General features: G+C 45.3%; 1 protein-coding gene across 2 annotated transcripts in view; it reads right to left on the bottom strand.

The window, feature by feature from the left end:
• The window catches only part of nrp2a (neuropilin 2a), a 65,436-nt gene extending 50,637 nt beyond the window's left edge, over window positions 1-14,799 (bottom strand). For both annotated transcript variants that reach the window (XM_014151294.3, XM_014151295.3), the window contains exons 1-2: window positions 14,010-14,799; window positions 5,379-5,556 (exon numbers count right to left, since the gene is read on the bottom strand). In XM_014151294.3, the coding sequence (XP_014006769.3) occupies window positions 5,379-5,556; window positions 14,010-14,082 (251 nt within the window). In that variant the 5' untranslated portion in view covers window positions 14,083-14,799. The remainder of the gene's footprint in view (window positions 1-5,378; window positions 5,557-14,009) is intronic.
• Between the last annotated feature and the right edge of the window lie 463 nt (window positions 14,800-15,262).

The following is a 15,262-nucleotide window of genomic DNA, read 5'->3' as shown; positions in this document are numbered from 1 at the left end:
AAGTGCCACCTCAGATATGTGAAGTCTGCATAACACGGGATATTTTATTGCTGCAGCAGTGATGGCCTGTGCGGTTGAAGCTCCCTGAGCCTTTGACTCTTTGAACCCAGGGAAAGTGCTGGTTGGCCGGGAGAGGGATTCATTCATCAGTATGTTGTGGGTTATAAAGGAAGGCTGACCTTAGGTGGACCAACCGAACTCTTTACTTGAGTTCACATGCTCAGGGTCTCAGAGTAATCTACTCTCAGGAGAGACCATGGCACTGGCATAATGTGTGTGTGTGCATGTGCGTGTGTATGAGGTGATGACATACAAAAGACATGGCTTACATAGAACTGTAATTGTCCATAGATTAAAGCCCTTTACAACTCTCGCAACTATATCACCTATTTACAATAAACACAGTCCATTTGTAATGTTTACATTATATATACAGTATATTCAGATTACATTTAAATAATACCCTCACTAGCTTTAAGCACCAGCTGTCAGAGCAGCTCACAGATCACTGCACCTGTACCTAGCCCATCTGTAAACAGCCCATCTACCTACATCATCCCCTTACTGTATTTATTTTATTTATCTTGCTCCTTTGCACCCCAGTATCTCTACTTGCACACTCATCTTCTGCATATCTACCATTCCAGTGTTTAATGGCTATATTGTAATTACTTCGCCACCATGGCCTATTTATTGCCTTACCTCATTTGCATACACCTGTATATAGACTTTTTGTTTTCTTTTGTTCTACTGTATTATTGACTGTATGTTTTGTTTATTCCATGTGTAACTCTGTGTTGTTGTATGTGTCGAATTGCTGTGCTTTATCTTGGCCAGGTCGCAGTTGTAGCCTACCTGGTTAAATAAAGGTGAAATAAAAATAAAACATTTTTTAAAAGTCTCCTGCCCCTCCAGGGGTGTATTCACTAAGACCGAAACGGGCCGAAACGAGGAGGGACAAACTTGAACTTGTCCAATAAGAAACTCCTGATTTCGTTTCAAAATGTTTTCCGTTGCCAAAAAATTGTTACGGTTTCCTACGGTGTGCACTACTGAATACAGTCCAGCATTACCACTCCCTCACATCAAACCAGAAGAGGAAAAGTCCAAGTCTCCCTCCTGTCTCCTCAGTCAGACATACTGCAATGCCTAATCACTCAGGAAAGGGGAAACAACACACAGCTGCACCACAAACACTAACTGGAAGCTATTTGAACCAGTCTAAAGCACTCTGTGGGAGGAGAGGGGCCATGTCGGCCTGTCGGGCTGCACTTTGGCTTTCTCCACTTTGTTTTGTTGCTGTTTTGGACCTGAGGGCCAAGGAACACATCTTCAACAAATTAAATCTGTGTGTGTGTGTGTGTGTGTGTGTGTGTGTCCCCCAAATGGCACCCTATTCCCTACACAGTATAGTGTTCTCTGGTCAAAACACCATTCAGGGAATAGGATGCAATTTGGGATGTAACCTACATAAAAAGGCAATAGCAGCATTAGTGAGAAAAGGGAGTTATAGGTTGGTCTATGAATAAATAACATTGTTGATGTGGCTCTATTTTCTAATGGGGCTGTAAAGGATGGTCTTTTCTCTCTGAGGATGGGGAACAGGATGCGGAATGGATAGTGGTTGCCATGTGTTTCCCTGCCGATCACACACACTCTCACAAATGTGTGTGCATGTGCAGGTATACACGCAGAAATAAGGACATACACACACATACAGAGAAGCATGTGCACGTACAAAGAAACACACACCCACACATGCATGGGCACGCGTGGGCACGTGCACACACACACAGCTGAGTGGAAGTGTGAGAGGGCAAAGGTTGAGCTCACACACAGTCCCCTCAGGCAAATTCAAAACCAATCCACAAGAAAAGTATAGCATTTCTGAAGAGGCGTTTCAACTTTCTCTTTCTCCCTCTCTCTACCCCTGCTCTCTCTCAGCTCTCTCCAACCCTGCTCTCCACAGCTCTCTCTCTCTACCCCTGCTCTCTCTCAGCTCTCTCCAACCCTGCTCTCCACAGCTCTCTCTCTCTACCCCTGCTCTCTCTCAGCTCTCTCCAACCCTGCTCTCCACAGCTCTCTCTCTCTACCCCTGCTCTCTCTCAGCTCTCTCCAACCCTGCTCTCCACAGCTCTCTCTCTCTACCCCTGCTCTCTCTCAGCTCTCTCTAACCCTGCTCTCCACAGCTCTCTCTCTCTCTACCCCTGCTCTCTCTCTCTCTCTCTCTCTAAGCCCTCAATACAGTACCCAAAAAGGACTTGAAATACTGCTTATCGACAGTGAGCACATTCATTTTATCCGTCTATCACAGAACTGCACATGCTATCTATGACTAGTGGGATTTTAATAGAGCATTACGTTACACAAGACCAGATAAGGACATCATCAAGGACAACAGCCACCCGAGCCACATAGAAATGGGAGTTATAGATCTCCTTCTCATTGAAAGCAAGTCTAAGAAGCGATAGATCAAATCAAATCGTTATTTGTCACTTGCGCCGAATACAACAGGTAGTGGTGAAAGGCTTACTTACAAGCCCTTAACCAACAATGCAGTTTTAAGAAAATATCCCCAAAAAGTAAGAGATAAGAATAACAAATAATTAAAGAGCAGCAGTAAATAACAATAGTGGGGCTATATACAGGGGGTACCGGTACAGAGTCAATGTCAATGTGCGGGGGCACCGGTGTCGAGGTAATTGAGGTAATATGTACATGTAGTTAGAGTTATTGAAGTGACAATGCAAAGATAATAACAGAGAGTAGCAGCAGCGTAGAAGAGGGTGTGGGGGGGTGTAGGAGTCTGATGGCTTGGGGGTAGAAGCTGTTTAGAAGCCTCTTGGACCTAGACTTGGCGCTCCGGTACCGCTTGCCGTGCGGGAGCAGAGAGAACAGTCTATGACTAGGGTGGCTGGTGTCTGACAATTTTTAGGGCCTTCTTCTGACACCCCCTTGTATAGAGGTCCTGGATGGCAGGAAGCTTGGCGCCGGTGATGTACTGGGCTATTCGCACTACCCTCTGTAGTGCCTTGCGGTCGGAGGCCGAGCAGTTGCCATACTAGGCAGTGATGCAACCAGTCAGGATGCTCTCGATAGTGCAGCTGTGGAACCTTTTGAGGATGTTTTCAGTCTCCTGAGGGGGAATAGGCTTTGTCGTGCCCTCTTCACGACTGCCTAGGTGTGCTTGAACCATGTTAGTTTGTTGGTGATGTGGACGCCAAGGAAATTGAAGCTCTCAACCTGCTCCAGTACAGCCCCGTTGATGAGAATGGGGGCGTGCTCGGTCCTTATTTTCCTGTAGTCCACAATCATCTCCTTTGTCTTGATCAAGTTGAGGGAGAGGTTGTTGTCCTTGCACCATACAGTCAGGTCTCTGACCTCCTCCCTATAGGCTTTCTCATCATTGTCGGTGATCAGGTCTACCACTGTTGTGTCATTGGCAAACTTAATGATGGTGTTGGAGTCATGCCTGGCCGTGCAGTCATGAGTGAACAGGGAGTAAAGGAGGGGACTGAGCACGCACCCCTGAGGGAACCCCGTGTTGAGGATCAGCGTGGAGGATGTGTTGTTACCTACCCTTACCACCTGGGGACGGCCCGTCAGGAAGTCCACGATCCAGTTGCAGAGGGAGGTGTTTAGTCCCAGGATCCTTAGCTTAGTGATGAGCTTTGAGGGCACTATGGTGTTGAACTTTGAGCTGTAGTCAATGAACAGCATTCTAACATAGGTGTTCCTTTTGTCCAGGTGGGAAAGGGCAGTGTGGAGTGCAATAGAGATTGCATCATCTGTGGATCTGTTGGTGCGGTATGCAAATTGGAGTGGGTCTAGGGTTTCTGGGATAATGGTGTTGATGTGAGGCATGACCAGCCTTTCAAAGCATTCAAAGCTACGGGTCTGTAGTCATTTAGGCAGGTTACCTTAATGTTCTTGGGCACAGGGACTATGGTGGTCTGCTTGAAACATGTTGGTATTACAGACTCAGGGAGAGGTTGAAAATGTCAGTAAAGAAACTTGCCAGTTGGTCATCGCATGCTCGGAGTACACGTCCTGGTATTCCGTCTGGCCCTGCGGCCTTGGGAATGTTGACCTGTTTAAAGGTCTTACTTACATCGGCTGTGGACAGCGTGATCACACAGTCGTCCGGAACAGTTGATGCTCAGTGCGAATGTTGCCTGTAATACATGGCTTCTGGTTGGGGTATGTACGTACAGTCACTGTGGGGACGACGTCCTCGATGCACTTATTGATAAAGCCAGTGACTGATGTGGTGTACTCCTCAATGCCATCGAAGGAATCCCAGAACATGTTCCAGTCTGTGCTAGCAAAACAGTGCTGTAGTTAAGCATCTGCTTCATCTGACCACTTTTTTATAGACCGAGTCACTGGTGCTTCCTGCTTTAATTTTTGCTTGTAAGCAGGAATCAGGAGGATAGAATTATGGTTAGATTTGTCAAATGGAGGGCGAGGGAGAGCTGTGGAGTAAAGGTGGCCTAGAATGTTTTTCAGTTCGGATGTCCAGAAGCTCATATCTCATAAGAGATGGTAGCAGCAACATTACGTACAAAACAAGTTACGAACAACGCAAAAAAACAAACAAAATAGCATGGTTGGTTAAGAGCCCGATAAGACGGCAGCCAACACAACTACATTCTCTGTTCTATGTGCACCATTTCTATGCTTCCCGTTGTTACATTTTGTTTGAACATGTTTTACTTTGTTTTGTACACCAGCTTCAAACAGCTGAAAATATTGCCTAAGGAAAATATATTTCACAACAATTTACATAGTAGAATGATTCTCTACACTATACCTGCTTGTTTTGTCACGTAAACTGAAATTCAGCGAACTATTCGAATTTTTGCAACCAGGAAATGGCTGAGAAATGTCTTCATAGCGCAGCTTTAAGAGAGCAGTAGGAGGCAAGGGTTGAAGCCAGGCCAGAGCAGGATGACTGCTATGAGGTCAGAGAGACAATACAAAGGCATATGATTCATATTATACATCTCTTTGAAAGAGGAAACTGACCGAGCAGGTTCCCATCTAGCCTGTAATAGCTGCACTGAACTCTCTCTCTAGTCTGTTTTCCTGTAAACTTCACAACACCATCCCTGTCTTTCTTTCAAACATTCTCTCCATTCTTTCATCCACCATGCCTTTCTCACTTACTGTCATGGCCAAAATGATAACTATGGCTAACTAAGGACACTGTTACATATGGATAACCAGTTGAAGGCAGATCTGAAGTTAAAACGATCCCTGGTCAATCTCCCTCCCTCGCTCCTTCTCCTCATCCCTCTACCATTTTTCTAGTCTAAGCATATCCAAGAGGCCTCCCTCTCTCCCTCCCCCCCCAATCCCCCCCTCCTCTCTCTCACCTGCAGTCCAGTCTCTCCAGTTCAAAGTGGGGGTTGAAGTTGAGGACGATGCGCTGGGAGGGCTCCGGGGCCGTGATGACCCACTGGCAATTCTGGTGGGGCGGGTACTCCAGAGGGTAGCCTGGGGACGTGATGTACCCTGGGTCGCTGGCATCCAGGGTGTCCCCACACACCTCACCTGAGAGAGGGGAAGAGAGAGAAAGAGAGAAAGAGAGAGAGGGGGGGGGGAGAGAGAGAGAGATGGTTGATACACAGACTCAAAACATCTACAAAGCGATAAGTTATCGATTCGCGAATTTGTCTTCTTATTCCATAGTGATGTAATTTGTGATATAGTGACACATGATTTGTAATAATATCTGTGTCAGAGATAGATAGTGTTCACACTAATTCTACTATAGCAACAAAATAGACAACCACGCACACATCCCTCTGCCATGCAGACAAACTAACACCACACCGTGGATCTTATCTCTCCTCCGGGAGCATTCTTTAAATGTAATTGTTGCTCTGGCAAGGCAATCTGCAAACATTAGAACACATTCCCTGATCCTATCGGCTCTCTCCCAGGAGCAATAGCCTGCCAATAGCATCGCTCGGCTGGCCCAGACAGGAAGTGACAGCAGACCACCTGTCTAGGGGTACAAGGGTTCACCCCGATTCTGTGATGAGAAGCCGGAGTAACAAAGCCTTCATTTTAGCCGTACGCCCACGCCTCACTCGCCGTTCCCTATCTCACACAAACACGCAAAGCACACACACTAACACATCGGCAGACAATACAGTGAGGCCTCTCATCAGTCATTTTACTGCAGTATATGATTTTCTGGTCATTATTATTCTAAATGGAAGGCTGGATTAGGAAGACAAAAATGTCTCTCCACAATGTTCACCATGACAACGATGCTAGGGGTGGTTAACTCTTTCCGTGCTGACAGAGGCTGCGTTCCGATTCTTTACCCTTCTCCCGAAGTGTGCACTCGTTTACTCTCCCTCATGCATTTGGTGCAAGCATAGCTGGAGGGAGTTTCCACCATTATCCCTACACCAGTTCATTCCTTTTAAATCCATGAGGGGGAGTGCACAAGTGTACACATCGGGAGAAGGGTAGAGAATCGGAACACAGCCTGACCATCTGAAAAGGAAGACTGAGTGTGAATGTTTTATGCATTTTTTTATTTAACCTTTCTTTAACTGGGCAAGTAACACTGACGATCCTGGGCCTATTGTGCCCCGCCCTATGGGACTCCCAATCACGGCCGGTTGTGATCTAGCCTGGATTTGAACCAGGGTGTCTGTAGTGACACCTCAAGCACTGAGATGCAGTGCCTTAGACCGCTGCGCCACTCGGAAGCCCAATGAATATGAGGATATGTCAATGAAAATGGCGATGACTCAATACTCCGTTTCATCTGCTTCACCTGTTCCGAGCTATGTGAGCACATCATCAGAGAAAGCAGGGAAAAAGATTGGAGGGTTGAAATATAATAGACTATTCAAGTGTTGACATTTTCAAGACTATTGTGTTTTATAAGGCATACTTAGGATTTGATGACATTTGGATATAATAGCAAAACCCTACCGTCCTTACTTGGATAGAAACTCACACACACTTATGTATACACACGTACATACATACACACACACACACACACACACACACACACACACACACACACACACACACACACACACACACACACACACACACACACACAATCCACCCACATGCCAGTCCAGCCTATCACTCAAAAACACCAATCACTCAATACTGCAGCCAAAGCTAAATAAGAAGACACCCAAAAGGAAAGAGTCTCTCCATTTCCCCTGGAGGATTCAGACAAGCAGGACTATAAAGTCTGCATATGGCGTGTTCTTCTCTCCCCACCTCCATTTCTGCATCTTAAATGGCACCCTTCTCCCGATTTAGTGCACTACTTTTGACCAGAGCCCATAGGGAATCCCATAGGGTTCTGATCAAAAGTAGTACACTACAGAGGGCAGGGGTACTCAAGTACTATTTGAGAAGGTCCAGTCACACACATTTCCTTGGTGACAAAGGTCCGGATGGATAATGTAATTTATTAGCATAAGAACAACCCCTAACCTCGCAACCCATGCGACCCCAAAGTGTTCACGCACCTCTTGTTGGCAGAGAAAATGTTGCAGTTTTTAAGTTCATTTACTAAAAGTATACACATTTTGCATGGGACAGAGTTTAAAAAAAAATGTTTTACAGCTAATTTCCTGCAATTCCACACATTCTTCCATGTCTTATGTGTTTTTATATGATACCAGGGGTCAAATCACAACCTTTCTACATTGTAGATTAATAGTGAAGACATCAGAATTATGAAATAACACATATGGAATCATGTAGTAACCAAAAAAGTGTTAAACAAATCAAAATATATTTGAGATTTGAGATTCTTCAAAGTAGCCACCCTTTGCCTTAAAGACAGCTTTGCACATTCTTGGCATTCTCTCAACCAGCTTCATGAGGTAGTCATTTCTTTCCTTCTTAACGCGTTTCAGCCAATCAGTTGTGTTGTGACAAGGTAGGGGTGGTATACAGAAGACAGCCCTATTTGGTAAAAGACCAAGTCCATACTATGGCAAGAACAGCTCAAATAAGCAAAGAGAAATGACAGTACATCATTACTTTAAGACATGAAGGTCAGTCAATGCGGAAAAGTTCCAGAACTTTGAAAGTGTCTTCAAGTGCAGTCGCAAAAACCATCAAGCGCCTATGATGAAACTGGCTCTCATGAGGACCGCCACAGGAATGGAAGACCCAGAGTTACCTCTGCTGCAGCTGCAGAGGATAAGTTCATTAGAGTTAACTGCACCTCAGATTGGAGCCCAAATAAATGCTTCACAGAGTTCAAGTAACAGACATCTCAACATCAACAGTTCAGAGGAGACTGCATGAATCAAGCCTTCATGGTCAAATTGCTGCAAAGAAACCACTACTATAGGACACCAATAATAAGACTAGACTTGCTTCGAGCAATGGACATTAGACCGGTGTAAATCTGTCCTTTGGTCTGATGAGTCCAAATTGGAGATTTTTGGTACCAACCGCCGTGTCTTTGTGAGACACAAAGTATGTGAACGGATGATCTCTGCATGTGTGGTTCCCACCGTGAAGCATGGAGGAGGTGTGACGTTGTAGGGGTGCTTCGCTGGTGACACTGTCTGTGATTTATTGAGAATTCAAGGCACACTTAACCAGCATGGCTACAACAGCATTCTGTAGCGATACGCCATCCAGTCTGGTTTGCGCTTAGTGGGACTATCATTCGTTTTTCAACAGGACAATGACCCAACACACCTCCAGGCTGTGTAAGGGCTATTTGACCAAGAAGGAGAGTGACGGAGTGCTGCATCAGATGACCTGGCCCCCACAATCACCCAACCTCAACCCAATTGAGATGGTTTGGGATGAGTTGGACTGCAGAGTGAAGGAAAAGGAGCCAGCAAGTGCTCAGCATATGTGGGAACTCCTTCAAGACTGTTGGAAAAGCATTCCAGGTGAAGCTGGCTGAGAGAATGCCAAGTGTGTGCAAACCTGTCATCAAGGCAAAGGGTGGCTGATTTGAAGAATCTCAAATATAAAATATATTTAGATTTGTTAAAAACTTTTTGGGTTCCAACATGATTCCATATGTGTCATTTAAAAGTTTTAATGTCTTCACTATTATTTTTGACAATGTAGAAAATACTAAAAATAAAGAAAAACTCTTGAATGAGTAGGTGTGTCCAAACTTTTGACTGATACTCTGTGTAAATATATTTATTTATTTTGTATTTTTTCCTGGACCCGCAGTCCGTATTGACCCCGTTCTGGTTCCGGTCCGTGGTCTGCCAGTTGAGTATGGGGGATATAGGGAATAGGGTGCCATTTAGGACGCATGTCTCCTATTGTATTCTCCAAAAGGTGTGCGGGGCTGTCAGTAGTACCACCAAGGGAAGATTAAGCCATTTGGGAGAATCCTGCTGCCTCTGCACTTTTCTGCTCCCTGAGCTGAGCAGACCATTCATGTGCCGCTAAGGAGGAGGGCGACGGGGACGGGGGGTGGAGAGAGGGATGCCAGCAGGGAGAAAGGCAGGTAAAGAGGGATAAATGAAGGGGATGAGGATGATGAGGGGGGTGAGGGAGAAGAGGGAGCGATATGGAGGGAGAGGGACAAAAAAGTGGGAGATAAGAGGGATTGAGAAAGAGAGCGGTAGAAGGAATGGAGAGCGGCAGAGGAAGGTTGTGAGACGGATAAGGATTAAGCCAGAGAAGGGAGGGAGGTGATTGAAGGGGAGGAAGAAAGACAGTGTGAGGAGGAGGGAGAGAGAGAGAGAGAGAGAAAGCCTGACGAGGCTCATTAAGACATGACCATCCCTGTGGGGACTGACCCTGGAGGAGCTGACGGGCTGTCAGTAGGATATACAGTACATGCAGGGGAGAGGTGTGTGTGGGGGGGGGGGGGGTGTATGTGATAGACTGGGTACGTCTTTGTTTCGGTCCTCTGTTAGGGTGGAGAACGTGTATGTTTGTGTTTTTATGAATATACAGTGTGTTTTTCGGGGCACTATGTCTTATAGGTACATGTGTGTTTGTGTGATAAGGAGGGAGGATGAGGTAGAGAGGTAGCCTCATGAATTATTGTGTCTGTGATGGCTCAGGACTCCATCTATTCTCCACACACACACACACACACACACACACAACACTGCACAGACATGCCATAGAGACCCCAGCATACATGAACAATGTTGACATATAGTATATAACATATATGTAGCAATAAGAGGTGAGGGCAAGTGTGGGTCTACAGATAATGGCGTGTGTGTGCATCTGTGTGAGTGTGTGTGTGCGTGAACTTGGCTGCAAGCAAAATTTGTGCATTAACGTCCTCAAATCTACTGTACAAGTCTCCGTCTATATATACACAGTATCTGCATATGACTGCATATCTGTGTGTGTGTGTGTGTGTGTGTGTGTGTGTGTATATGCACCAATTTCTATTAGCGGTATTATCCACGCACTGTGGCGTCACACTTTGTGATAAGCTGCAAATGTGTAGAAGGGCCATTATAAATCTTGCCATCATTCGCTCTTTTTCTCTCTTTCTCTCCCTCTTTCTCTCTCCCCAACCTTAATTAAAAAGTGCTATCGCTTCGAGGGAGTGAATCAGGGGGACAGAGAGAGGAGGAGGAGAGGCACTATTCGTTCATCCATTCATCCCTACACAGGGGCTGTCTCCACGACTGTTTTTAATCTAACCACTCCACACAAGACTGGACAGAGGGAGGGAGGGAGGGAGGAGGGAGGGAGGGAGGGAGGGAGGGAGGGAGGGAGGGAGGGAGGGAGGGAGGGAGGGAGGGAAAAGAGAGATTTTTGACTTTCAAAGTTCTTTACCACCTTTAGATAATATTAAAGTGTCCTGTATGGCTCAGTTAGTAGAGCATCACACGAACAACGTTGGTATCATGGATTTCAGTCCCTTTGGGGCCACCCATACAAAATTGTATGCAGAAACTAAGTCGCTCTGGATAAATACATCTGCTAAATGACATATTATAATTGATATTACTATTATATTAAGGATTAAGAAAACATTTAACAATCCTAAATGAATATGCAGCAGAAATGGTAGTTATAACATAGCCACTCAAGTGTACATGTTTAGACTGCAGTTCCAATATGAACAACACAGGTTTGGTACCCACTGATTCAGAGCGGTTGGGTTAAATGCGGAAGACACATTTCAGTTGAATGCATTCAGTTGTACAACTGACTAGGTATCCCCCCTTTTAGACGAAAGCTTCCTCTCTCTCCTGAGTTAGAACACCCATGCATGTCTCTTCATAAGAGGCTAAGTGGATTTGGCTAATCAACTAAATGCATTGGGGTGGGTACAGCAATCAATGAATCAATGGATCAATTGACCACAAGCAGATGGTTGTGTTTCGCTGGGTTTTGCTTTGCTAAAATACTGCTGTCCAGATAAATGACCTGTGCGTGCAGTGTGTGTGAGTGTGTGCACACTAAGCAGCAGACCGAGGGGCCACCAGCTAGCCGATAGGTGTATTATTTATGGTGGCCTTGTTTTTAATTTCACCCTAGTCGCCTCGTTCCAGGGGGTTGGCGTGTCCCCCTCCTCCTCCCCCCAGCCCTTCTCTCCTGGACAAGGTATTGAACCACAGCCCTTTTGGTTTTCAGCTCTTGAATGCTAATAACTACAGTCCTGAGCTTGTTCCTCCACTGCTGATGTGTTATAGGAGTCTGGGGCAGATGAAACAAGATGCTGGGGGAGAGAGAGTGAGAAGGAGGGGGGGAGGGAGAGGGAGAGAAAGAAGCGAACGAGGGAGAGAAAGAGAAAGAAGCAAGCAGAGAGAGAGAGGAGGAAAATACAGGCTTTCATTCATCTGCATTATAACAGATAGAACGGGAAACATACAGACAGTGAAGACACACTCTAGTCCTGTATGTTCACATCCATGAGTTAATTACTAGTTCATTATTACGAATGACTTAATTACACTAACCCAATCATGGGTCATACTGTTGTGGTTACATTAGGTGCATCCCAAATGTCACCCTATTCCTTATTGTAGTGCATTACTTCTGACCAGAGCTTATTCCCTCCTTTAGCCCTATTGGGCTCTGGTCAAAAGTAGTGCACTAAATACAGAATAGGGTGCTATTAGGGACAAAGACACAGACTTAAAAATAGAGGCTCTCCACGGTTAGATACATGGTCCCCCTTCTGCTCTCTGACCCCCGGTGTAGTGTTCATTTTCGCACGCCCAATATCATCAGTTCCTCTTCCTGCCCTCTGCCCGTATAACTCTGTGACCCTGCTGTTATCTGCTGTTTTGTACTCAAGCCCCTCCTGTCAAATTCTGTACCCTTCCTTCTCATCTCTGTTTAGCTCGCGCCCTCTCTCTCTGGCGTTTGTCCGGAAAAACATGCTCTTGTTCTGCACAACATCTCTGCCACTCTCCCTCTCACAACCTCCTGTCTTTCCCAAATCTCCTTTCTCTCTCTCTCATGCTGCTGTGTGTATGTACAAGATGTGCTGTTTTGAGGAGGAGAGGAGAAGGCTGGAACAGTGAGTGATTTGGCAGGCTGAGGTATCTGAGCAAGTTGGGGGAGAGCTGCCAAGGGCCCACATCTGTCTTTGATCAACGGGCACACAGGCAGCCAGCACTGCGAACAGGCCATATTGAATCTCTCTAAGGCAGGTACCAACCCATTCACACACATTCTAAGGAACAACCATAGGACTAGCCCTGTAAACCAGCCAGGGAGGAGACGCTGAGTAGGGCACAGAGCAGAACGGGAGTGAGAAACCAGACCGTGTTTTATAGCTCAGGAGAGATCTATATCAGAGAGATTCCAAAACTACAACCAAAAAAAAACAACTCTTGTGCATTAATTATGGATACAACTACTGCGACTTAAGAAGCAAGCTAGCTAGCGTAAAAATCAACACGATTCCCTGAATGGAATGGAAGGTGGCCTTTTTGTCCAAATGTGTAATCTGGTTTTAATGTTGCAGGGCGAGTGGAGAACTAACTGATTGTGTGGCGCCGCCTCGAGTTTCCGAGGCACAAGCGCGACTGAGGCACAAACCATCACCATGATTGCAAAACTAGGCTCTTGAGATAATGAGCGAGTTGCTGTTGGTGTTCTTGTTGATGTTAATGATGATGATGATGATGGTTAGTCTAACTAATATTCTTGTCATTATCCACTAATAGCAAAATACCACTTCGAGGCGCATTCTTTTGGATATATGTTATGCCTACAGACGCGTTTAGAGTTTATCATTCATTCATGAACTCAACCAAGACACACAACAACAGAGATAAAGTATGTCCGTTTTTTTTTTACTCTATAATTATTCTGGAATGATCACCCTTCAGGGCAGAGTCATTGGGCTATTATAGACTAATGTATGTAGGGTTATTCCTTTTAATTCTTCTTCCTGTGATCATAAAATTACAAAACCTGACTAACCTGAACGGCAGTGGAACTTTTTAAGATGTACCCCCATGCTATGGCAACTTCTATTAAATGGTAATTACCTCCTATTTTTTTTGGCATAATAGATTAGCTTTTGAGTATCAAATACATTTATCACCCAGTCATTTTTCATGGGTGAAATATTGTGTAATTACTCTTGGCATACGAAAAAGGTAGAATAGCAATATTGTTCTGGACAAACTGGGATTACGAATGGGAACGGCTTCATCTTTCAAGGTTGAGAGAACATTTTGTGGGAAAGGTCAGTGCGACTACACCACACATGATAGCCTACTGGTTATCAGACAATGTATATCTGATGCCATTCACCGCCTGTGTGTTGAAATTCCTGATTTGAAACAGATGGAGATCGCGCTTTGAAACCAAACGACTTTCTCCAACGCAGAGAAAAACAAGCTACCTGTCAGTCTCCAAGACGCAGGCCTAATTAAAAAAACTATGAGGTTTCAGTTTTTTTTTTTCATAGTTTAAAGCAAATTCGGAAATTAAATCACCCACAAAGTGTAGGGTCTGGTACATTCGGACACGTTTCTTGACAGCCCATGCGTTCCTGAGAACTGACCAACAACTGACCGTAAACTTACCTTGGTCTCCACAGACTCCCAGTGTTAGACAAATTGCAAGTAAAAATCCAATCAGCGATGATAGCATATCCATTTTGGCAATGTTCAATGTCTTGTTGTTTTTAAATGTTACCTCCCGGGATCAAATTAGTTGTCCATCAAGAAAATCCACACCCTTTTTTTGCAGAAAATGCAGGGACAAATGCTATTACTCCACGTAGCCTATTTTACTAAAACAAGCAACGAATAATGTTTGTTCCAAGTGCACTTAATTGAATAAAAATAGGCTAAAGACAGCGGTGAACAGCTTTCCCTCCGAAGTAGGCATATAGGCTACTTGAAAGACGCACTTTATAACTTTCATCTTCTCGTCATGACTTGAGTTATTGAGCCTCGTCGAGCAAAGTGGATGAAATAAATTCCTCTTGATTCCCCAGTTCCATACAGAGCATGTCCACTGATATGGAACCTCCGGGCTATTTCCTACAGGGTCTGATAAGCGGCTCTTAGTCTACCTCCAAATACGATTGAAGCGCTTGCCTTTCTCCCCTTCTCTCTCTCTGCTCACAGGGATTCAGGACTCCGGTCACTTACGACCACTGAGACGCAGCTGCCTGAGCTATCAACCGACAAGACGTCTTCGTATTTCGGGCAAGAATGGAGCGCAAATCATGAGAACTGTGACACACATGAATACACTATCTTCCGAAGGAGAATTCATTCCATCTCTGGCACCGCTCATCTAGTGTTTTTGTCTATAGCGGAGTGTCTATGCGCTCCAGGGGCATGCGTATGTGAGTGAGTGAGAGTGTGTGTAATAGCACTTTTGAACAGAGCAGCTATCGCATTACAGTCAACGCCTCGGCTCCACCTCCGTTGGATCGTTGATCATAGAGGGGTACGCGCACACTCGTAAAACACACAAGCGCGCGGGCACACGCACACGCACACACACACACACACACACACACACACACATGATGCCAATAGATAAGGGTTCCACAGATAACGCACACACTATAAACTCAGGCCCGGGAGCATTTCCACAGGCTATTTTCCCGAGAAGAACCAAATAAACCAAAGACAAAAAGGGGAATAAGTGGGGGGATAGAGGAAGGAGAGTAGTACATGCATTAGGGCTCCCAAGTGGCGCAGTGGTCTAAGGCACTGCATCTCAGTGCAAGAGGCGTCACTACAGTCTCTGGTTCGAATCCAGGCTGTATCACATCCGGCCATGATTGTGAGTCCCATAGGGTGGAGTACAATTGGCTGGG

The sequence above is a fragment of the Salmo salar genome, chromosome 17, assembly GCF_965601325.2.
Source record: "Salmo salar chromosome 17, fSalSal1, whole genome shotgun sequence".
NCBI lineage: Eukaryota > Metazoa > Chordata > Actinopteri > Salmoniformes > Salmonidae > Salmo > Salmo salar.
The sequence above is the reverse complement of the archived record's forward strand: the minus strand, read 5'-3'. Positions and strand labels throughout refer to the sequence as shown.